Consider the following 24610-nt stretch of genomic DNA (forward strand, 5'->3'; position numbering starts at 1 on the left):
TTGTCTACTGTATTCCGAGTGTGCAAGTTTGGAGAAGAGTTCTTAATATTTTTAACCACAACATTAATCCATCAAGAAAGGAGGGGGGGAAAGTGAAGTCAATCTCACCTTAAGGATGAATGTCAGAAGCCCTGCGCTCATGAGAATGGGGATGAAGCTACTAATGAACCAGCTAAGCCAGAGGATGCCATTGTTGAGGCCCATGATCCTCATTGTCTCTTTCAGCCGAGCTTCCTTCTCATATACAATCCCCTTGATGATCACTGCTACTGAGTAGATCCATGCTAAAGTCATGAAAAGAGGCATTGACCGGCTCAAGATACGCAAGAATCTAGAAAGGGAAGAGCAGGCAAACAAAGGTTTGGGGGGATATTTTCAGAGGCAGTTGCTATTATTTCTAAAGACTCTTGGACCCAGGGAATAAAAACAATCCTAGGAAGCATCCTTGTCACCATCTTGAAGGTACCTGCTTTCTTAGAGATGACTGAAGGAGGCTTCTTACAGCACCTTCCCCTCGGAGGACTGAACTAGGGACTTTTTAAAGCAGAAATTCTTATTATATCCTCCAGCTAAGATAAAATGTAATTTTAAATTTGTCATAATATAGCTGGTTCTACATTAGGGCGGAATCAGAAATATCAACAGGGTATTCATCTAATAAGTCTTACGTGTCGTCCACGTAACATGGATAAGGCATCTGCTGAACATAGATGCCAGTTTTCTTCTCGGAACCTGTCAAAGTCCGGATGATTGCTTGCTCTATTACATCCTGCAAGTAAGTGAAGCCTCCCCAAATGTAGCGCATGTCATCAAAAGGATCAGCTCGAGGACCTGGGTCCCAGAATCTGCAAGAACAGAAAAGAACAATTTTACTGCTGTAGTGATTATGAATTAAAGTTCTCAAGTCTAAGACTACAGTCAGAATCTTAACAAAGCTGTTTCAAAAGATGCTCACTTGTCCTTAATTTTGTTGGTCCTTTCCACGCTGTCGATATCCATCCGTATCTTATACTTGACATGATGGGGCAAATCCACACTCTTAGGCGCAATTTCAGGGAAAATTATGCCAGCCCAGAATCGTCTCTGGTCCAGCAATTCCATGGATTTGCTGAGAAGCCACCCTTCATCAGGCACAGCTTCCAACTTGTTTAAATTGACGCACTGAAATGACAACCAAGAATTGAGTTGGAAGCTGAAGTTTAATTGGGGGGGGGATGGAAAACCAAAATGTCATTTTTTTTTCCCTAGGAAGTGATTTTCTATCTCTGATTCGGGGTGAATCTTTGTTTATTTTGCTGTATATCATAGTTGGTGGTGCTTAGAGAGCCTTTGTTAAAAGCATTTTTCTAGAAGCGAGCCTGTTTTCATGTCATTTTAGTCAAAAGTCCTATTTGACTTCTCACAACTTAATTTGAAGAGTAGGAAACTTTCCAGACATTTCAGACTGCAGTTTCTAAAATATTAAGACAAAATGATCAATAGTTAGGGATAATCAAACCTGGAATCCAAAACCTATAAGGAACCAGGTTGTCTAACCTATTGTCAACAATTGTGACAATAGGTTCGTGCCTTTCATATACACCACTTTTCCTACACAAAACAAAACAAAGAATTCCAGAGATCTGGTTTGGGTCCCTTGAACAACTGATGTGACAGAGCACTCATGGGTTACTATTCTCCCTTTAGGAGCCTTAATCTCTCTGTGAGAGACAGATAAGTAACAATAAAAGAGATTGTTTACAGCTCAGGGTTGAAATGAGGGGTCCTTGGTGCTCTCTGAGCCTGGTTGTTTCTTCACAGGCGTTTCATTCTCCAAACTAGGTAACAACATCAGTCCTAGGATTGATAATGTTACCTAGTTTGATAATGAATTGACTGTAAGAAAACAACCAAGCTCAGACCCCTCACAGATAAGTAAGGATCACAGATAACTTCCAGGCTAACAAAAATAAATAAAATAAATAAAACTCAAAGCAAACCCCCTCCCCCCCAAAACTCAATTACCACCATAATCCCTAATTCAAAAATTCATTGTACATATCTTTGGAAACCGTTTCCCTTCCTTTCCTCTTCCACAAATCACTATTTACTTTGGAATCAATCATCCTAACAAATACAGAAAATAAAATAAATAATCCTCCATCAAGAATAGGAGACTCACTTCCATAAAATGGGAAATAGTCATAATGGTTCGATCGGTTTCATTGAATGCATCCCTCCAGGTATAAATAGAGTCATTCATTGGACCAACATCCTCAGGGTGTTTTGCCAGGAATTGGGCAACCTCCTCCCTGCTCCATCTTGAACCGACCAAGTATTGGTTCCAAAGGTACTCACTCTTCAGCAAAACCTACAGTAACCAAAAGAGCAAAAGGGTTTAGTTAAACTCGCCCTGAAAAGAGGGGAAAAAAGAAGAGCTATTGCCATTCATTCATTCATTCATTCATTCATTCATTCATTCCACTTGAAAGTGCAGCTTGTTGTTAAAGAATAGGGAATCTAAACTTCTGTAAGCTATGATATAGCAGTTTGCTATATAAGGAGAAAACAACAAAACTGCTATTTCTACCAATGTTTATCAATAACTTGGAACAGATGTTCACAGCAACCTTCCCCAACCTATTAAAAGTCTTAGGGCAATGTGGTTCCAGGGAATGGAGGCAGGGAATGATGGAGAATTGCACTCCAATATGTTCGCCAGATAGAGAAGACTGTTGGCATGCAGAAACCCAATAGGAATTTTCATTTCTTTTTATGGCTGGGAAAACTGCTTGTAATTTAATTCTCCTCTGGTCTTTTTCTAAGAACTTAGATTATTGGAAAACCTGGAATATTGGTTAGATCAGTTGCCAATTTTGTTTCTTTCCCACCGTTCCTCAACCTGCCATGTTGACTGCCTCATGAATCTTAGTAAGTAAAACATTTATGCAGGAGATCTGGAGCGAGGTCTTCACAGGACCCCTTACGAATCACAGGAACCTTGTACACTTGTGGGATGAGGTAAAAATCAGTGTCTTTTATTGCACCCTCATCTGTGAAGGTTCAGGGCATGCTTTCAATGCTGGATCCACCAGATGGCAATCTCGCATAAGATCTCCAGAAAACCGGGTCGCATTGAACAAAGTAAACAAACATTTCTGAAGCCAGAAGAACAGGATGGAAAAGAAGAAATTGTTTCCATTTGTATGACCAAAATGGGTCAATGGTGTTTTTTTTCCCCTTTCTAAAAGCTTAGGCTGCAGACTGGCCATTTCAATCCTTGTGTATGGAGTTAAACTGCTAAGAATATTCATGGAGCAGTTCTTCCATCTTTACCTAGAAACAAGTCCTGCTCAATTCTTAGGTACCTGGGTACAAAATTACAACTCAATTTTTCCAGGACTGGTTTCAAGTGCCACAGTTTGTTTCTGCCAGCTAAAAACACCACTGTCAAATTGCGATTCCATGCTGGCAGGATAAAGTCTGAAGTGGCTTGATAACTGTGCTATCCTCATGGGATGCATAAGTAATATAAGTAACTAACAGAATTGGAAGGGACCTTGGAGGTCATCTAGTCCAACCCCCTGCTCAAGGAGGAGACCTGTACTAGGGATTCGAACCGCCAAACTGACGGCCTTTCTGATCGACAAGTTCAGTGTTTTAGCCATTGAGCCACCTAGTCAGTCAGCCTAAGATAGGCTTGCCTCCCTTCCTCACCTCGAACTGTAATCTCTTTTGCATGGCCACTGTACCTACTATCTCACTTTTACACCATGTTCCAGATAGTCCTCAACTTACAACCATAAATGAGCTCAGAATTACGGTCATAAGTCATGCTAAATGTGTCAGCAAGTGACTGCACTCAATTTTACAAACTTTTTGTGGCGGTTGTTAAGCAAATGCCATGGTTCTTACATGAATTTGGCTGCCACAGGCTTCTTGACACAAACATATAAATAAACCAAAAATGTCGCAAATTGCAATTGCATGACCGTGGAATGCTGCAGATCATTCTGCAGTGGTGGAACTGGTAGTAAAACCGGTGGGAGGCTCCGCCCACCGACCCCAATTTCATCAAAACACTTCTGCACATGCGCAGAAGAGTGCACGTGGCCCCGCTGCGAACTGGTAGTAAAGGTAAGTAGAACCTGCTGCAGATGGCCATAAATGCAGGCTGGTTGCGGAATATCCAAGTGTGATCACATGACTGTATGGGAGGGGGGAATTGTCCATCAGAACTTTAAATCCAGGTCACAAGTAGCTCGGGGGGGGGAGTGTCTGTTGTAACTTTAAATGGCTGCTAAGCAATCAGTCGTAAGTTGAGGACTACCTGTAGTTTTGCACTGTTTTGGTTTTGGACAAATCCAGCTCCACTTTCTGTTTCTTTTTACTTTTCCTGCTTTTATTTTAGGGTTCACCTAGAACCCCCCGAGACTCGAATATTGAATTAGAAGGCAAATTGATTACATGGCATTTGCAGAAGGTCCCTGACATCGACAAAAAGCCTTTGAGCAATTGGGGACCTTTTTATTTCTCTCTTCTGGGTTCCTCAACTTTACCCTTCATTTCTTTGTGAAATTATCCTTTTTCACAGACAGAAAGCTATTGGTGTCTAGCAGGGATTGCAAGTGAAAAACAAGTGAACTTGGAAGGTCCTAGGACTGCATATAGTTAAATAGCCTATTATGTTTTTTAAGGTTAAAAAAAAAATCTAACTGAGAGCAACTGCTAGAAAAGAATGGCTGCCAGCAAACAAAGGGAAAGCAGTATGACTGGTTACATTTACTCCAGTTGTGAAAACATCCCAAAAGCAGGTCACATTAACCTGGTTGCCCTGAAGATGCTGGAAAGCAGTACAGATTTTACATACTTTGCCCTGATAATTTCAGCGGGAACAACTAGGGCCAGAACATGAAGTGACAACCAAAGACTGACAATTATGTCCTGGTCTTGAAACTAGAAACTAAAATCAAGGTCAAGTGATGAAGGAATACTATGAGACTAAGCAGGCAGCAATCAGAACCAAGAACCTAAGTTTTCAACAGAATAAAACCTGTACAGATTTTGCACTGAAGATAAGAAGAACAGGGGACAGCAATAAGAAAGTGAACAAGAAATAAAGAAAAGAATTCCAAGTAAGTTTTTTTTTAATAACTAAAAGCCAGCATGGGTTTGTTAAAAACAGATCATGCCAAACCAATTTTATTTCATTCTTTGACAAAATGACTGAATTAGTAGACTAGCGAAATGCTGTGGACATAATAAACTTCAGCAAGGCATTCGACACAGTAGACTACAACCTACTTCTTGATAAGCTAGAAAAATGTGGATAGACAGCATCACCACCAGACAGATTTGTAACTGGCTGACAAACCATACTCAATGAGTTGTCCTTAATGGTACTACATCTACATGGAGCGAAGTAAGGGAGGGGGTAACACAAGGTTCCGTCCTAGACTCGGTATCTTCATAAATGACTTAGATGAGGGACTAGAAGGGGAACTCATCAAACCTGTAGATGACACTAAGCTAGTAGGAATAGCCAACACACCTGAAGACAAGCTCAGGATCCAAAAAGATCTTGACAGACTTGAACAATGGCCCTATCCAACAACATGAAATTTAACATGGAGAAAAGCAAGGTTTTACACTTAGGCAGGAAAAACCAAAGGTACAAGTACAGAATAGATGAAACCTGGCTCAAAAACAGTAACTGTGAGAGGGACCTTGAAGTCCTAGTGGATGATCACTTAAATATGAGCCAGCAGAAAGCTAATACAATCTTTGATTGTATAAACAGGGGCATAGAATCAAAATCATGTGAAGTATTATTAGCACTTTATAAAGCCGTAATAAGGCCATACCTGGAATACTGCATCCAGTTTTGGTCACCACATTACAAAAAAGATGTTGAGACTTTGGAAAAAGTGCAAAGAAGAGCAACTAAGATGATTAAAGGCCTGGAGACTAAAACATATGAACTACGGTTGCAGGATTTGGGTTTGGCTAGTCTAAGAAAGGAACGACTAGGGAGGACATGATAGCAGTATTCCAGTATTTGAAAGGCTACCACAAAGAAGAAGGGATCAATTTATTTTCCAAAGCACCAGAGGGCAGGACAAGAAATAATGGATGGAAACTAATCAAGGTAAGAAGCAACCTGGAATTGAGGAGAAACTTCCTAACAGTGAGGACAATTAACCAGTGGAACAGCTTGCCGTCAGAAGTTGTAGGTGTTTCATTATTGGAGGTTTTTAAGAATCTGGACAGTCACTTGTCTAAAATAGTATAGGGTCTTCCTGCTTGAGCAGGAGATAGGACTAGAAGACCTCCAAGGTCCCTTCCAGGTCTATTCTGATTGATTGGTTCTAAGCAGGTTCTGTTGGATTAAAATCATATTTATAGAATCTGCCAACTCTGTTTATATAATGCATGGATACTTTGCATAAAAAGTCTCATACAAAGATGGGAGTATATAAATTATAAATCAGCCAAAATCAGCTGGGTCACAAAATGAATAAGTCCTGAAATATCTCTCTCTGTGTGTGTGTGTGTGTGTGTGTGTGTGTATGCTGATATTTCAGGACTTGTTCATTTTGTGACCCAGAATGTCATTTCATCAATACACCATTTACAATTACAGCCTCTTCCCACTCTTAAAAGCTTCCCATCAGCTAGATGGCATCCATTCAAATGGGTATCTATTTTTGCGATTTAGGAGTGTTTTCCTTTTCTATGTTATCAGATTGCAGCTTTCTGCGACTAGGTGATTTTTCTCTGTTCTAGGTTTTGTTCTGGGTCTTATTTGATTTCTTGTATATTACAAGTGGTGTTTTATGGCTCCTCTGTCTTCATTTGTTAAATGATTCATGTGTTTAATGAAACCCTTAAAAAAAATCAGAGTCTTGGATTAAAGCCTTTTGTTTTACTACAAGGCTGCACAGCTGACTCCTCGGAGACAAGACTTCACCTCCCTCCCCCAGTTAAATGTGTGAGGAGCCACAACATGTGCTGATGCCCATTTGTCATCGCTGTCAAGCTGTGCAGAGGTAGGGAGCAGAAGGAAGATATAAACAACAGACAACATCCAGTGAGAAAAAAAAGAAAACCTGGCCTGCATCTTGTCCAAACCATACCTTTATGTACAGTTCATGTTCCCAACGAACTCTAAAGCCACATCCTGTTGTGTGAGAGGATGCTGCAACCTAAGCATCTATCACAATTCCCCAACTGACTTTTGTGTCACTGCCAATTCTCTGGAAAGAGGCAGCCAGAGAGAGGCTTCCTGGAAAATGCTATCCATATTTTGCCAATAGCATATTGTTCTACTCACGTGCCTGGATTCCTCTCACCATTTTTTTTTTTCTTACAGTCTATGTGAATATCTTTTTCTTCAGGCTTGTCTTAACACTCAACCAGTGTTAAGGTTAGATTCAAGACCAGACTATTTAGTTAAAATTCAGTGCACAGATGGCAACTGCTCTTTCCTCCCATATGTGTGAAGCTCTCATCCCATTACATCACACAGGCAGGAGAAAGAACACAAAAACTGACCCTTCCCCTTACTATAAATAGGGCTTGTATCTTACACTATGTCCTTGACTCTCTGCCTGCAAGGTTTCTAGTTCTAGCATCAGCCAGGAAAAGCTTGACAACTTGGCACTTCCCGGGTCTGTTAGGACTCTGCATTTGAACTTCTTCAGCCAGCAGTGTCACAATTAAATAAAACCATTACATTGTCCATCTGTTTTAGATAAACTCTTAGATCCTTGGGAGAGGTACTTTAATCGGTGAAACATATGTCTTTTAGAAACACCAAAGAGTTATTTTTTCCCCCTCTTTTCCCAGAAAGCTTCACACAGGGAAGACCTACGAACCCAAAATCTCAAATCAAAGTCTGGCAGTCTGGCCATTAGAAAACACGGAGTCTCCAATACTAGACAGAAACGCTCATGAAAATTAAATGGAACGAAAGCCGTTTAGCAATATCCCAAGAATGAAACTTCAAATTATTTACTGCTCCGATCCCCTCTAGCTAATTAAATATCCTCTTGCTACAGTTGGGAAACTGGGGAATGCAAAAGAGAGGCCTGGGCTTGTTGCCCGCCTTACAGAGTTTGGGAAGTAATATCAGAGTAAGTGTTCCCTAGTGAAATGTATTTGTAGCTCCACTGAGCATAACAGAAAGTGAGGCTTGAATACCTCTCATTTTGCATACTTCTCAGCCGCATCCTTGGCAGATGTTCTTCATGCAGAATAGCCTGATTTATGGACCAGTCAGAATCTGTCTAATGTCCAACAAATCACCCCATTCGACACATGGCAACACAGCAGGGAGAGGCACTGTCTGTATAGCATTGCACTTTTCTTCTCTGTCCCAGGATACAATTATATTGCACAGGCAAGAAAGCTCCAGACAAAGGAGGTTTGGCAGAAAGAACCAGCTACTATACTCCGACACGGGCAGAAACAAACACTCAAGGCCAAATTGTCGATCACAGTACTAAAATAAACGAACCTCTTGTAAAAAATTATTATCAGAGAGAAAAAAAGAGTTATGGCACACTGACCCGAATCAGATCCATCTCCTCGTTTTCTTCCATGAAACTTTTGATTTTTGGTTTAATCTCTTCCCACATGCCTCCAAGTTCATGGAAGACACCTAGCTCTTGGAACGTCTTGTTGACCTGGAACAACAGCAAAAAAAGGGTTTCAAAATCACTTAATGCAAGGTATTGGCTTTCAGATGTTTTCGTGCTCTAAGAAGTGACGTTTTACTGAGAAGAAGAAAAAGGAAGAAAGGAGATGCTTCAAAATTAATATCCTAATACATTCCAGATGTGATAGACAACAACCTCCATCACTCCAGGTAGTAGGGATAATAGATATCTGGGCATCAAGCAAAAGATAGCTTCTTGGGCTATGGAATTTAATAAGTGAGCTGGAAGCTTACAGAAGTTAATCAGCATTAAATATATGACTAGAATGGTCTAGGACAGTATACCGACATGAAATTTGTGAAAAGATGAAAAGAAATATTTGATTATTCATATTGTCACAGCTGCTAGACTCTCCTATGCCAGATATTGGAAAGAGAAAAGATGTCCAACCGAGGAACAGATAGTCAATAAAATATTGGAATGCGCAGAAATGTGCAGATTAACATATGTGTTAAACGGGAAGGAGGACTCAGAATTCTACACGATATGGGATCTGTGGTATAGGTGGTAAAAAAATAAATGCAAAAGTTAACTCTTATGAGGGACAATGTATAACTATTAACTAAATCTATATATTATTGTATCTTAACTTAATTGTAATTGATTTTATAAAAACCTATGTATAAATTCTATAATATTTATATAATTCATTAGATACCGCATCTGTAAATATACAATATGACTACACGTTGCCGAACCATAAAGCTTGAATTGTAATACATTCTTTATTTAATAAAATTTCATTAAAAAAAAAGAAAGAAATTTGTGAAAAGACTACCTGGGTATAGAATTTAGTCTGGCCTTTGGTCCTCAAGACTTTGAAAGGGACAATGTAGACCAGTCCATCGTGTCTGATCTCCCAAAAATAAAGTGGCCAAAACTAGACTGAAAGATCTCGTTTAACTTATGAACTCGACATGGGGCTGTCCTTGAAAACTGCCTGGAAGTTACAACTGGTCTGGAATGCAGAGGCACATGCAGAGCTGGGCAATCCTTTTGTTTGTTTATTTGACAGTAACTTATACTCAGAAGGACTCTGGACAGCATTTACCAGAAAGGGGGAAAAATAATAATAATAAAAAATGATCTAAATTAATGTGGAAAACAGAACCAAAATCAGAGACCCTGAGGATAGATATCCTCAGTCAATAAGCTGAAGTCAACATACACTGAACTAAAACAGATTGAAACTTGTTTACTGAACTAGAATAAGGTAGGAGCTACGTGTACTTCTGTAGCAAAGATGTTCCATAAAGGCGTCCACAGTACCCTGTTGGACTATTGCTAAATCAAGCTCAGTTTGGCCTGCTCTGACTGGCAGCTCTCCAGCATTCTACTTAGGGCTAAGCAAAAAAAATCTCCAAATGTAGGAAGACAGGAGAGATCGTTATACTGGAAGTAAATTATAATAATTTACAACAATGAACTGAGGTGTTCCTATTTTCTGACTTCTGCTACAACAATCACTGATGTCACAGTTTCTCTCCAAGCTGTTGGCTGGGAGCTGTGCTTTTTCCCAACAATACTTCATCAAAATGACGCTAAGTCCTGAGGGAACAAAAGAAGGTGGCTCCATTAATACCTTCAGCAGCTAAGAAAGAAAGGTTTTAAAGGAAACTACAGCTTCTGCCACAACTAATAAAGCTTGTCAAAATTCAGTCTTTCTGATATAGGTAGCCCTCGACATACAATGGTTCATTTAATGACCATTCAAAATTACAACAGCACTGGAAAAAAGTGATCAATGACCATTTTTCACACTTACGACCACTGTGGCATCCCTATGGTCACGTGATCAAAATTCAGGCGCTTGGCAACTGGTTCACACTTATGACCGTTGCTGCGTCCCAAGGTCCTGTGATCCCCTTTTGTGACCTTTGGACAAGCAAAATCAGTGGGGTAGCCAGATTCGCTTAACAACCGTGTCACTAACTCATCAACTGCAGTGAGTCACTTAACAACTGTGGCAAGAAAGGTCGTAAAATGGGCAAAATTCACTTAACAAATGTCTCACTTAGCAATAGAAATTTTGGGGTCAGTTGTGGTTGTATGTCAAAGACTATCTGTACAGCCTTGGAGCCTTTTCCAACTCTGCCCTTAGGCAGACATAAACACACCATTTCAAGATAAAGTCTCAACATTCAATCCAAATTCAAGATAACGTCTCAACATTCAATCTAAAGTTGCAGCCTGAGCTTCCAAACTGGAGATATTAGAGGCCAAAATCTAATTCCCCTTTTTTTTTCTAGCCCTGACCTATCTCTGACTTTTCTATTCCTCTGGGATGGGTATCAGCAACCTGCGACTCTGGAGCAGCATGTGGCTCTTTGGGCCCTCTATTGTGGCTCCCTGTCGGGTGATCCCACCACTGATTGGCCCTTCCCCTCACCCTCCCTTCCCATTCACTCCTCGCCTGAGAAGTACGGGTGACGGTGGGGGGGTGGAGAAGTGGCCAGGACAGAGACAGAGAGATACAGAGAGAGGGACAGAGAGAGAGACATAGAGAGAGACAGTGGGGGGGGAGAGAGGGAGAGAGGGAGAGAGGAGGGAGGAAGGGAGGGCTGGATATATATATATATATATATATATATATATATATATATATATATATATATATCAAAAGGGTTTTTTGGTTCTCGGTGTTTTTTAACAACTGGTTCTCTGCCCTAATGACCAGCTGGGTAGGCATGGCGGGGGTGGTGGTGGTCATGTGACTGGTGAAAGTGAGTGACGTTGAGTTGGCCGTGCCCAGGTTTTGTGGCTCCTGGTGTTTTCTTTTCTGTGGGAAACGGGTCCAAATGGCTCTTTGAGTGTTTAAGGTTGCAGACCCTTGCTCTGGGACTTTAGTTGAGAACATTCAACAGCAGAAATACCAACCTGTCCCTTTGCTGGGTGGACAAGAAACAGGGCTAAGGTTCTTACCTCTGACATAATAGTCCTTGTTGCTGGCGTATCAGGGCTATACAGGACTTTTCCAACAAGCAAAGGCTTCAGGGCCCTCCAGATAATCCTGGAAAGTGGGTTGGATTCCAGTCTCTTCATTAAGCTATTGCAGAAAGGTGCTTTAAAAAAAAAAAAAAAAAAATTGTGGATTGTAAATCCCATGCCCAGAACGTTCCCAGCTTGGAGAGCACACCCAGGTTAGTACAAAATTATCCGCCCTTTATTTCCTCTCTAGCTTCTTGCACGCCATCTTGAGATGGCAAGAGATGGTCCTCTTAATGATTTGCCAGACAGAAAACATTTACAGGTGTTCCTGGATTCAGGTTACTTCAGAGGTGGTATTCAGCAGGTTCTGACCAGTTCTGGAGAACTGGTAGCAGAAATTTTGAGTAGTTCGGAGAACCGGTAAATACCACCTCTGGCTGGCCCCACCACCATCTATTCTCTGCCTCCCGAATCCCAGCTGATTAGGAGGAAATGGGGATTTTGCAGTAACCTTCCCCTGGAGTGGGGAGGGAATGGAGATTTTACAGTATCCTTCCCCTGGAGTGGGGTGGGAATGGAGATTTTATAGTATCCTTCCCCTGCCATGCCCACCAAGCCACGTTCACCAAGCCATGCCACGCCCACCAAGCTATGCCCACCAAACCGTTAGTAAAAAAATTTGAATCTCACCACTGAGTTACTTACTAGTATAGTTATCATAGAAATCCACGGCATCGTCTTCAGAGCTGTTGCTTCCAAAGAATGCTTTGTAGTTATGGTCTTCGTACCAGTTGAAGGACTTGATCTGCAACCCCCCTCCCTCAGGGTGGCCACAAACAATTCGAGATACTGCCTGGTAGATATCAGCAGAAGAACTTGTGGTGTTCACATTGGTCAGGAACATCACCTCTTGTCTCATGTCACTCCAGCTTCTCATGCTCACTAACTGCAATTCATGACACAAAAGAAAGGAGGATATAATCTGTCAAGGATTTTTTTTTTAAAAAAAAATTGAAAACCCATTCCGTTGTTTTACAGAGTTGGAACTATTAAAAAAGTTTGCCATGGGTGATTTTCCAGCTTAGCTTATTAGCTTTGAGACGTCCAAAGGCTTCCTGTCCAAATTCTGCTCAGTATTTCTTGAGATCAGCTTAAGCTAGCTAACTTTTGCAATTTCAGCTGAGAAATATATTACTTAAAAAACAAATTTCCTCCTTAAACATTTTTATTAGTTTACAATGAATGTTTTGTCTATCTCACTCTTTTCATTGTTATTGTTGATTCACCATAGAATGTACACTAATTGAACTTATTTTCTTGATATCTTACTGAAAGAAACAGAAATTTCTTCAAAGCATAGACACCTAATATGTTCACCCTTCAAGTCAATAAAATGTAATAATCATGATTCTGATCCAATTAGGGCAATCAGTGCTGTGAAACATAAGCTGACCCTAATTTTTTTTAATAAAATGTCATGTAAAATGTACCATCCATGGATAAGCCAACCTTCATTTTTTAATGGTATTTTGGTTAAAAATTTGAGGGTCAGTTTAGCCATAGATGCACATATATTCAAGTATATAGGGGTACTTTAAGAAAGTATTACCATATACCGGTATACTTGTGGATAAGCCCATCCACACATAAGCCAAACCCAACTTTAGAGTTGTATTTTGGCACTCAAAATTGTTGGGCACATGTATGTATACCATATATACGTATACCAGGGGTGCTATTCAGCAGGTTCTGACAGGTTCTGGAGAACCGGTAGGGGAAATTTTGAGTAGTTCGGAGAACCGGCAAATACCACCTCTGACTGGCCCCAGAGTGGGTGGGAATGGTGATTTTGCAACATCCTTCCCCCAGGGGTAGGGAGAGAATGGGGATTTTGCAGTATCCTTTCCCTGGAATGGGGTGGGAATAGAGATTTTGCAGTATCCTTCCCCTGCCATACCCACCAAGCCATGCCCACCATGCCACACACACCCCACCAAGCCACGCCCACAGAACCGGTAGTCAAACAATTTGATTTCCACCAATGGTATATGCGTGTATGCTGTATATGGTAGCTTTAGAGCACACAGATGTACAAAGGTAGCATGTGTCAGTAAGTCATTAAATCAGCTGCAGCAACTTTTCAGAATTGAATCAGAAGTATTACAAAGGCCAAGTCAGTGCCCAAACACTAATTATAGCCAATTGTCTTGCCAATTACACTTTGGGGCAGTAAAAGCATATTTACTTGTATTTGTTTTCAAGAACTATATGAAGAACAGTCCAGGGTGCAAATGATCAACAGCAATTCACAACAGTCACCACACAAACCACACAGTACAGAAAACAGGGAACATCACCACTGAGATTACCAGGAGGCACCTGGTGCCACCGTTGGCAGGGATGTCTGATAGCGTCCAGCTCTTTGTCTTCAAGCAAAACGGAAGAACTGCCAGGAGGAATGGTCGAAGGGCCCAAAATACAGAAATGCAACATGCTACGTCAGTGTTTCCCCAACCTGGACAACGTTGAGGTGCATGAATTTCAGCTCCTAGAATTCTTAGCAATAACTCACATGGAGGCCACATGGCACCATCTCGGAAATGGTTGCCCTTTTGGGAGAGGCTTTAATTCATTGTGGTCGCTCCAAAATGGCGCTTGCTTCTGGGATGGCTGCATGCAGCCTTTATACTATAGAGAGACCGATGGGCAGATCAGCTGCCCCTCCATCCTGAAGGCGAATCTCCAAGATCTTGGAGGAGAGCCAGCCTATCCACCCCTCAAGTCTCCCTATACCTGTGATGGCGAACCTATGGCATGCGTGCCAGAGGTGGCATGCAGCGCTCTCTCTAATGGCACACAAGCCATTGCCCAAGTTCAGCTCTGCTGCACATGTGCACGCACCTCCCGCCGGCCAGCTGGTCTTTGGGTCTCTGCCGCGCATGCACGGGGGGGCGACATGTGCAGAGGGTTGCGTGTGCATCCATGGGGGGTGGGTCACATGTGGGGGCATGCACATACGCAGGAGGCCGAGGTGCATGTGGGGGGGCCCATGCACATGCGCAGGGGGTGGGGCACATGCACACACACATTGCATTTTGGGGGTTTGGGTGCATGCTTTGGGCATTCGGTCCGGAAAAGGTTAGCCATCACTACCCTATACAATAAGAGGACTCATGGTGCCATCCTGGAAGTGGGCCCCATTTTGACAGTGGCCATAATCCATTCCCAAAGGTGATCTCTGAGTAGGAAAGATTGACTGCTCCCGAAGGAGAAGGTACGGAAAAGGTACATGGACCCAGCCATGATGGTATGAGTGGGGAGGAGGGTATGAAACCCAGCAGAGTGGGAAACAGACCCAGGTCTGCGGGGACCCAGTGCGGTGGGAAGCAGAGCACGGGGTGCTCAGTGGGTGGGGGAGGCCCACAGCAGGACATGTGTGAACTGGGGAGGTGCTGCAATGCAGGCCTGAGTTTCCTCTAGGCTAAGGCCTCTCCCCTTTGAGGCACCCTGTGCTCCGCTTAACAACCACAATGGCCTAGAGCAGGGATTGTGGTCGTTCAGCATGGTAATCACATGGATTCCTTGCTTAACAACCACCATGGTTTATGACCCTAATGGGCAGGCTCCATTACAGTCATAAGTCGAGGACTACCTGCAAGGACTCTCTCATATTGCACTACAACTCTTCCAATTCCTTACCACTAGCCATGTTTGTTGCCAGTGCTTCCTTGCTTTTAATACAGAGTAAGAATTTAGAATTTAGGTTTCTTTCCATCAAAGTTTGATTGTCTGTGTTTTAAACACTTGCCCTCAATCCCGCAGTTGTAAACAGCTTAGCCCGTTCCATAGAAACTGATTGACATTACTCCTTAAGATCATTTCTCGAGAGCTGCAAATGGCTGGGTTTAAAATTTGCATGTATTGAAATAGGCCAGAATATTCCCACCTTCGTAGAAAAAGGCAGCCTAACAAACGCAGTGTAAGGAAAGAAAAGAGAGTATAAAATTCATTCCTGTGAGTATTTGTCACAGATATACAGGAAGTCGGGCTATGAAAAGCAAGCCTCATGCTGCACTCCCACAGCACAATGCCACCCAAAAGGGGCCTTTGTTTTGAACTTAAATAGAAACAGAAAAAATTCTGTTTGCTCCTTGGAACCACCGCCAAGGAGAAATCACATCCCTCAGCCAGACCTATTTTACATGACACATCAGCAAAGAGAAGATTGTATGACTAAAAGAAAAGAAGAAGAAAAAGACAAGAAGAAAATAAAATACAGGAAACGACACCAATGGACTGATGATGCAATAGGAAAGAGCTATACAATAATCAGGCAAACTTTTAAGGTTTGCCTCAGGCAAACTTTTAAGGCATTTCTGTTGACCGTACTTCATCCTGATTTCACCCAGATTCCTCTGTTACTGTAATCTCCGTTTTCCATCTAAGAAGGGTTGATGCGGGTTCTAGGATTCAAGAACCGTTTCTCAATAACCATTAGTTATTGAGAAATAACTAACATGGAAATTGTCATAATGGGTCAGATGCACACATCCACACGCACACACACGCAGGGCAGCGGTTCTCTACTGAAGCAATGTGCTCAAAAAAAAAAAAAAAAACCCAACCTCAAGTGACCTCAGCTCAGCTCAGCTCAGGGGTTATTATAGTTCAGAGTTTTAACATTCCAAAGCTGTGGAGCCGGAAAGAAAAATGGGAATTACAGTACTTGTTTTTTGGGAGTTTTTTTTTCCTGTTTTGCTTAAAGCAGCAAAGTTTCAAAAGTAGGCAAAAGCATTTTTAACGCTCAAAAATCTAACGGCTTTACACACAGATTAGCCAGGACAGAGAGTTTATTTGCTCAGAGGGGGAAAAAAACAAGTACTGCATAATGACAGTTCATGCATACACACGCACAAAGAAGGGCAGGCTTCAGGCTTACAAACTGAGATAGTGTGGATTATCACACAATTAACTTAACCCATCAATCCACATTTCACATGATTTCCAGTCTCATATTTCATACTTTTTTTCCCCCATACACATAATACATGCCTCATATTCAAGGTTACCCACTACGATCCAGCCACTTTGGTCAAAGGGAAAATATCCAAAATCCATTTGAGGCAATGCCTATATTAGCTCAACCAGAGTTGTATAACATTTTTATAAACTTAAGATAGCCTAATAAGTATATTGTATGATTGGACTTAATATAATTCTCTCCCCATACTGCCCCCCAAACCTGCCAAAGTAATTAATCCCTATTGATTATTATAATGAATTCCTGATATTCATGTTCCTGGAATGTTCCACTTGGCAAAGACAGGGGGGGAAATAGAAAAAAATACCCCAAATTGGCTTCCCAGTTTGGCTTGGCCACATTGGCTAGGTCACATGGGTAATTTCTGCCTGGTCTTTGGCATACAAATAAAAGGAGGTGGTGACTTTACACTAGTATGATGATCATTATATCCCAATAAGTTGGTATCAAGTGTTACACAGGTTTTTTTCCCCCACAATGATGTGTTCCTAACCCGGTCCTTCAGGACTTCTAACTCTTTAGATTAATATATCACATCCTTATATGCTATTAATGTCTATTACAGCAAAAGGTTTTGTACAGAGGGAATATAATTGTTTGTATATTAAGAATAAACTGTGGTTATTCTGTGGCTATTCTGATACAGCCCAGTTGTAGATAAAGTTAGGTCTGCTCACTTCCTTTTCTTTTTCCACTTCTTATGACGTCAGGATGATAACTCGTTTGACTAAGACTTCTTGTTTCATCTGAACCAAGAATTGTAGTTTCTTTCATTATTGGAACTAAGCAAAATTTGAAACAGATACGTTAAATGAACAAAGTGATTGATTCAACTGGCTGTAGGAACCCCCGTTCTGGTGCATCAAGAAACTGAGGCTTGCTAAAAGTAAATGAAAAAATTCCAAGATCCTGCTCTTAGCATGCCACAAACTAGTAGGAGAATGGCAAATGGGGGCCCAACAGCCCATCCATATGGTTCTTGATGGGTGAATAAATCTAATAGCTACTATATATAAGGTACCTAAACACAGACATCCTCCTGAGCCAATGTGACAAAGTGTGCATTATGAGGTCACAAACAAGTTCAGTTCTTAAGTGTTTGCACTGTACTGTACATAAGGGGTAACATTTCCATCACAATGAAACTTTGTCACTTATCCCCCCATTCTTGCTATTCTATGAACACCAATATGCCCAAGATCACAACTCATTGGCTATTCATGATTGACATCATGACTTGAATAAGTGGCCTGAGACAAAGAGGTGGAAGACATACCCTACCTCTTTAAGAAGGTTCCCCAGGCTCTGGGTCAGCGTCTCCAAAGTTCCCTTAACGTCCTCCAGGGTTGAATTGAAGGTGATCCCTTTCTGGAAGGACAAATGGAAGTTTACAATTAACTGAAAGTTACTGCAACCTAGAAGGAGAAGGGATCAGCTTGACCATTACATTGAAAGAAAAATGAATATGGATGTATTGAATCAACAGGCCCAGTTAGGGAAAAACAAATCCAAATCTGAACCAATACCTATCTCTCAAAAAGGATGCCACTGGAATCCCATTGGGCTGCTTCTTCTTCTTTGTGTGGTTCCGATCCTCCTCATATTTATATCTCTGGACATTTCACATGGCATGACTATTGCTACGGAGAATTATCGCACACTAACCCACAGGATAGCTTAGCTCTGATGGTGGACCTATATTTCCCTTTGCCAAGCATAATAAAGACTCAAATCTATTTGCTTCAAGAAAGGGTAACATCTTCATCCAGTTTCCAGAAACATTTCTAATCGACTACGATTCTTTATACTCAATAGCTATGAACCTCTACAGCAGATAGAATAATACGGTAATTATTTAGAGGTGGCAGACTTTATATCCCCTGTAACTTGATTTCTGCATTAAAATGAGCCATGTTTACATATGAGGGGACAAATGAACAATGGCGTACATTATTTTTTGAAGAGCTTTACATCAGAGATCAGCAACTGCCCTTTCCCAAGTCATAACTGGCCTCTGTTTTCCAACAAAAGGTGAAACCACAATTTTATGAGAAACATAAAATTCATAGACGAAAGGGGGGGCGGCAGCGAATGGAATATAGAATGACTAAGATTGGGAGCTGAAATACCAATCCAGTGTTTTTCTGAGTCAAATCACTAAGCCATAGATATGGGCTTAGTTTCAGTGGGGAAAACTTCATCAAAAAGTCAGCTGTAGCTTTTTGAGCCAATCTGTGGCTGTTGTGTGCCAATAATACATGATGAATTTTAATTCTCTGAAGACATTTTGAGAAGTAGCACTGCCTGAAAAGCAGAAAATTAATAAGCATACTAACATAGTATAAGTACAAGGAAAATAATGTGGAATTAATATAGTTTCTATATCCTTGCTACTATGTTGACAACGCAAGGTTAGGAAATGACGCACACTATTACTGAGAAGAGTTTTCTACCATGCCTTATTCATATTGAGTTTCATGAAATATTACTAATGAAAAGCAGCCTCAAATGCCGACAGAAGACCATACAACTGACTGTAAAATTGTTCTCCCTGGTTTAAACATCTCTCTTCCTTCCTTCCCTTTTATAGCAAAGCTGCTTTGTCCAACCAGGGACCCACCAGCTGTGCTGGGAACTGTTATCTAACACATCTGAAGGGCGTCACGCTGGGGACAGATGGGTTAGAGACAGAGGCCATGTCTTTTTTAATTCTCTTACTCCAACAAAACAAAAGAAGAGACAAAACTCCAAATTAAATTGAGAGTCTTTATTGTCTGTGGATATTAATCCCTAGAACCGTTATGGCGAACCTATGGCACACGTTCCAGAGGTGGCATGCAGAGCCCTCTCTGTGGGCACGCACGCCGGCGCCAGCTGCTCTTCTGGTTTCCGGCGTGCAGCTGGTCTTCGCAGGTGGCTGAGCACTGAAAACCGGCCTGAAACCAGGACAAAAACCAGCCTGAAAACAGCCCAGAAACAGCCAAACAACGGCCTGAAAATCTCCCCAAAAATGGCCAAAAAACAGGCATGCCAGCCAGCTGGTGCATGCCAGCCAGCTAGTCTTCGGGTTTCCAGTGCTCCGGCATGTGCGAAGACCAGCTGGCCGGCGCGCATGCTCATGCTGGAAACCCGAAGACCAGCTGGCCAGTGCGTGGGTTTCCGGCGCTCTGGCTGGCGCGTGCACATGCACATGTGTTCCAGTTTGGGCACTCGGTGCCGAAAAGGTTCGCCATCACTGCCTTAGGACATTAATCGAGATAACTGCATATTAAGCCATTTCTCATTTCTGAAGCTATTGCATCATATACTTCTAGAATGCTGACATTGGCTGCTATTAACTGATGAAGCTTTGCTGGTGGAGATACAGCATGAGCTTTGATGAGAGAACAAAAAAGGATGCTCTGAAATGAGCCTCAACTTTACATCGTATTGGAAACAGAACTTCGGTACAGTGATGCTTATGAAGACTTTATGACTGGCTGAACAGTCTTGCTGCAACAGACAGATGGATTTGGAGAATAGTGGTTGGATCCACGTACCTTCTTGAGCTAAGCTTGTTCAACCATGAAGTCTTGAATGAGATATAGCATTCTTCAGGGCTAAACGCCAATAAGAAGGTTCAAAGACTGCCTTTTTTGTGTGCCTTCAAGTCAATGTTGATTTCTACCACCTGCCTGGACAAGTTTCTGAGTTTCTTGATAATATTTTGTAAGTGGTTTGCCATTTCCTTCTTCCTAGGGCTGAGAGAGAGAGGAACTGGCGTGCCCTAACCACTGAACACACGCACCCAAATCAACATTCATAGCCAAGGGCAATATAAAGTCCAACCAGGCTCTCTGGGTGCCATGGACTAAACTATCTGAGCCACAAAGAGAAAAGGGCAACCAAACAGATATGGAAGCTTAGAAAAGGATAGGCGAAAGCACAGGTGACCCATCACTGATCAGCCTGGAGCCTGAGAAAACTGCATGATAAAGTGAAGCTTGCAGAAAAAGGCTTGGAACTTGGGGAAAATGTGGTTCAGGCAAGGAAGAACCAGAGGAAAAAGCTGGCGGGAGAAGCCTGAGAGGAGAAAGAAAAACAAATCAACGAGTAAGTAAACAAAAAAAGTTTCACCTGGCCAGGTTAGATTGCAGAGCAACAGAATTACAAAACAAAGGGCATCAAGCAACCAAATCTTTGAGACAAGAAGTAATGAAGAAATGCATTATATGTAGCATTCCCCCATAACCTTGCAGTGTTAAAAAAAAGAGATTGTACCCCCAGCAATGTTGAAAGCATCATACTTACCATAAATGGCTTTATGAAGTCCATATTATCCTGAAACGCTCTTTCTAGAGAAGCAAGTTGTTCCTTCGGCATAGAGCAAATTAAGGCCCGACTGCCATTGTTGATAGCAACCAGTTCTGGCAGCTTGGTGAAATTGCACAAGTCTTCCACACTTATCCGGTAACCAGATGTAATGATCTAGAAATATTGTCCATATGTTATGCCATGGGGAAATCAGCTTTTCTGCTTCTTCATCACAGTTCATAATACTAAAATTATATCATACCTGCCTTACCCAACTCTCAGACCCTCCAGAGATTGTTATTTAATTTCCTATAATTGGGTGGGTTGGATGTGATAATGGAACATACTGTTTAAGGATGGATATTTCTTACCTGTTGAAGATTGACCTCAGCATTCAGGATTTCATCTATATCAGGCTGCGATAGGGAAGCATTGTGGTGGAGAAATTCAGAGAATGTCTCATTGACAACCAAAAAATCCTGAACTTTGACACCTGGGGAATTATGAAGTAAAATCCATTACAAAATAAGACAACGAATTTTTAAAATGATGTCAACACTCATTTTAAAAAGATGTCTATATTAATATAGGTTAACAGCGATACACTCATCTTGAACAATCCCAGTGTCTATTATTCTGTGGCAAGGAAGGAAAGGAAAAAAATAGGGAAGAAAATCAATATTATGCTCAATAGTTTGGGTGATGAAACCCAAAATGCTTCTGTAATGTACACGGAAAGGAAAGAGACATTTTTGTTTCCATCTATCCATGTCGGGTACCGCTATGAGTTCTCATGTTGTACAGCCAGTTCAACATGACGAGATATCAAATACACTGTACAGGTAGTCCTCGATTTATGACCATTTGTTCAGCAATTGAAGTTATGAGAGTACTGAATGAATGGTGGTTATGCCTTGTCCTTGGAATGCCCCTGATGCCCCTGTAGTCACATGATCGTGATCTGGGCATTTGGCAATCTGCTCCCATCTATGACCAGTTGAGAAATACCCCACAATCACATGTTCCCGCTGGCTTTTCCAGAAAGTCAATGGGGAAGCTGGCAAGTCATTGGTTTGAGTTTCTTCCGCCCACACACTTGTCCAGCCACTATATGATCATGCTACACTAACTATTCACACTCCCATGCACTCTCCTCAATCCACACTGCATCTCGACCTGAGCAGCACCTTTCGTGCACCCTTCCTGACATGGGCATGTCTCTCTCCTGCACCCTCACCTGAACCCCTGCACACCCTCTCATTCCCTGCCCCACCTGGCAGTAGAGAGTTACCTACCTGCTAGCTTGGTATGATGTCCTGCCACTATCCTCACTAACTTTGGTTGTGGGAAGCTGGCAGAAAGTTGCCTCAGCTAACAGCTTTGGCATTAAGTTAATAATGGCAACTCGGACTGCGGGGATTGCCTTCGCTAAGTGATGAGGTCGCGCTAACCGCATCGGTTGGTGATGGAAATTCCGTTTCCATTTGCAGTTGTAAGTTAAGGAATACCTATAATGCTAAAGGGCAGGGAGAAGAAAAATAGGTATAGTCTTTGTGAGATGTAAATGCCTTATTCCCTAATGTGTAAATAATGTATATATGGGACATCGGGGGTTAACTTATTCTTTGGTTCCTAATGTATTCATAATTCACCACTCCCATTCTTGGCTCCACCCCTTGTATATATAAGGAGCCACCTTCACCATTTTCCTTGCTTCTATCTGTGAATATTCAGTGAATATAGAATGCCTGTTATAATTAAAGAGAAATATATTTAAACCTCTAACTCTTATTATCATTATTGAGTCTGATCCTGAAAATATTGCAACAAGCTGGTAGCAGAGGATGGTTAATTGACTCAATAAATACTTAAAGATGTCTAAGAAAGATAGGCCCAACACCAGGGCCTACAGCAAAGAAATAGAAACTGAACAAGAAATAATCAACGAATCCACAAACGCGATTTCGAGAGAATCCGAAGAATACACCACTGAAGAAGAAGAACTAATAAATGAAAATAATGACCAGGAGGAAATCGAAATAGAAAATAACGAACTCAGGTCAGAGATATTAAAACTATTAAAAAGCCAGAAGAATGATGAAAGCCTCATCGCGAATCTCCAAGAAATGCTGAAAAACAGCGGAGCAGCGAGAGAGAAAAACATTGCTAAAGAGAAACCCAAAGACCAAAAAACTGTGAGTGATATGACTACAGAGAAAGTCGTTATGAAAAAGAAAAGATGTGATCCCGCGCGAAATTTTGAATGGCAGCCATCTTGGTTCCAACAAGCCTCCAAAGTGAGCGAAGCAGAGCCAATCAAAATGCTCAGTTCAAAATTTCTGGCGCGAAAAACGTTATCAGACAACGAAAGCGAAAAGGAAGATTCAAACTCTTCAGAAGAACCAGAATCAGAAAGCGAAGACGACTTAACGAAATCCCAAGTAAAGTCAGCAATGAAGACGCTTTTTGCTGCATTTGGGCCAAAATTAAAAATTTCCAAAGCGACAACGAAGAAGCTAGAGAACAAGCCGATACCTCAAGACATGCACGCTCCCATCCTGACTTCGAGAGCGACGACGCCCGAGCCCAGAGAGCCATGTCGATTCCGCCCTACACCGCAGACCGGATCAAGTACCAACGCACACAAAAGAAAGAAAAGAGCAATCGCCGCCATCAAAACTCCTAAAACCGAGCCAGAAACCGACTCGTCTGAAGAGGAGCGGAGCGAGCGAGCTGCAATGGAGAGAACCTTCCACGACGACGCCAAAGAAGAAATGAGCAACGCGCATGTGCGAAACTACGTAGACGGTCCGGAAAGACTTGAACTGGCCAGAGAACCGCGCAGACTCGTTGCGAGCATCCCCATGCCGTTTTGCAATTTCCTGCACTTGCGAGACCACGGACTACCTCAGGTTGTAAGTAATGGACAAAATAATGTGGGAAACTTACCCAGTGACTTCCCAAAACTTAGAGTTGATGGCATTAATTTGCAAGAATGGTATCAACAGCTTCAGGTTGTCTTTATGAAAGAAAATTTACTATTCTTTATCACTAGTCCTCCAAGAAGACCTTGGACTTTAAAAATAGATTGTTTACATCATAGAGCATTTTTCTTAATAATATCTAGCGTGTCTCCTGCAATGTATCATAGCATCAAACCAAACCTAACTGTTTCAGAAATAATTCAATGCATGTTTAATCTGTTTCACAGCGATAGTGTAGCTACCACTACAAGAATGTCTAAGGATTTCTTTTCTTCCAGAGTAAAACCAGGGGTTTCCATAAGTGAGCATTTGATATCTCTAAACAAAATAAGAGCTGAGCTGCATTTGAGGGGGGAAGTGATTTCAGATCAAACAATGAAAAGTGTTATTATCAATTCACTTGATTCATCATGGGATAGTTTTATGTCACACTTAGACACCATCAATCTAGGATATTTATCCATAGAAAGTCTATCTAACAAATTGATAGCAGAAGACAATTCAAGAAAAAATCGTTCCAGCAATCACACAGAACACAAATCTTTTAGGAAGGTAGCTTTCCAGGAAAAATACAATGAAGCTTTTAAATGCCATAATTGTGGGTCCAGAGAACACAATAGAAGAGACTGTCCCAAAATCTCAAAGGAGAGACATAGGTCAGAGTA

The 24610-nt window shown here is 41.6% G+C and overlaps 1 protein-coding gene across 2 annotated transcripts in view; it reads right to left on the reverse strand.

Moving 5' to 3' along the window:
• Nucleotides 1-24610, reverse strand: part of ABCA1 (ATP binding cassette subfamily A member 1) — a 129590-nt gene that overhangs the window by 42989 nt on the left and 61991 nt on the right. For both annotated transcript variants that reach the window (XR_011600075.1, XM_070938540.1), the window contains exons 6-15: nucleotides 21333-21454; nucleotides 20959-21135; nucleotides 17950-18036; nucleotides 12333-12573; nucleotides 11622-11761; nucleotides 8550-8666; nucleotides 2162-2350; nucleotides 956-1161; nucleotides 669-845; nucleotides 109-331 (exon numbers count right to left, since the gene is read on the reverse strand). Coding sequence is in view for 1 of the 2 variants with exons in the window: in XM_070938540.1 (XP_070794641.1) it covers nucleotides 109-331; nucleotides 669-845; nucleotides 956-1161; nucleotides 2162-2350; nucleotides 8550-8666; nucleotides 11622-11761; nucleotides 12333-12573; nucleotides 17950-18036; nucleotides 20959-21135; nucleotides 21333-21454 (1679 nt within the window). In the remaining variant the exon portion in view is untranslated. The remainder of the gene's footprint in view (nucleotides 1-108; nucleotides 332-668; nucleotides 846-955; nucleotides 1162-2161; nucleotides 2351-8549; nucleotides 8667-11621; nucleotides 11762-12332; nucleotides 12574-17949; nucleotides 18037-20958; nucleotides 21136-21332; nucleotides 21455-24610) is intronic.

This window comes from Pituophis catenifer, unplaced genomic scaffold, assembly GCF_029215685.1.
Source record: "Pituophis catenifer annectens isolate HBS135680 unplaced genomic scaffold, rPitCat1.0.hap2 SCAF_2, whole genome shotgun sequence".
NCBI classification, from domain to species: Eukaryota; Metazoa; Chordata; class Lepidosauria; order Squamata; family Colubridae; genus Pituophis; species Pituophis catenifer.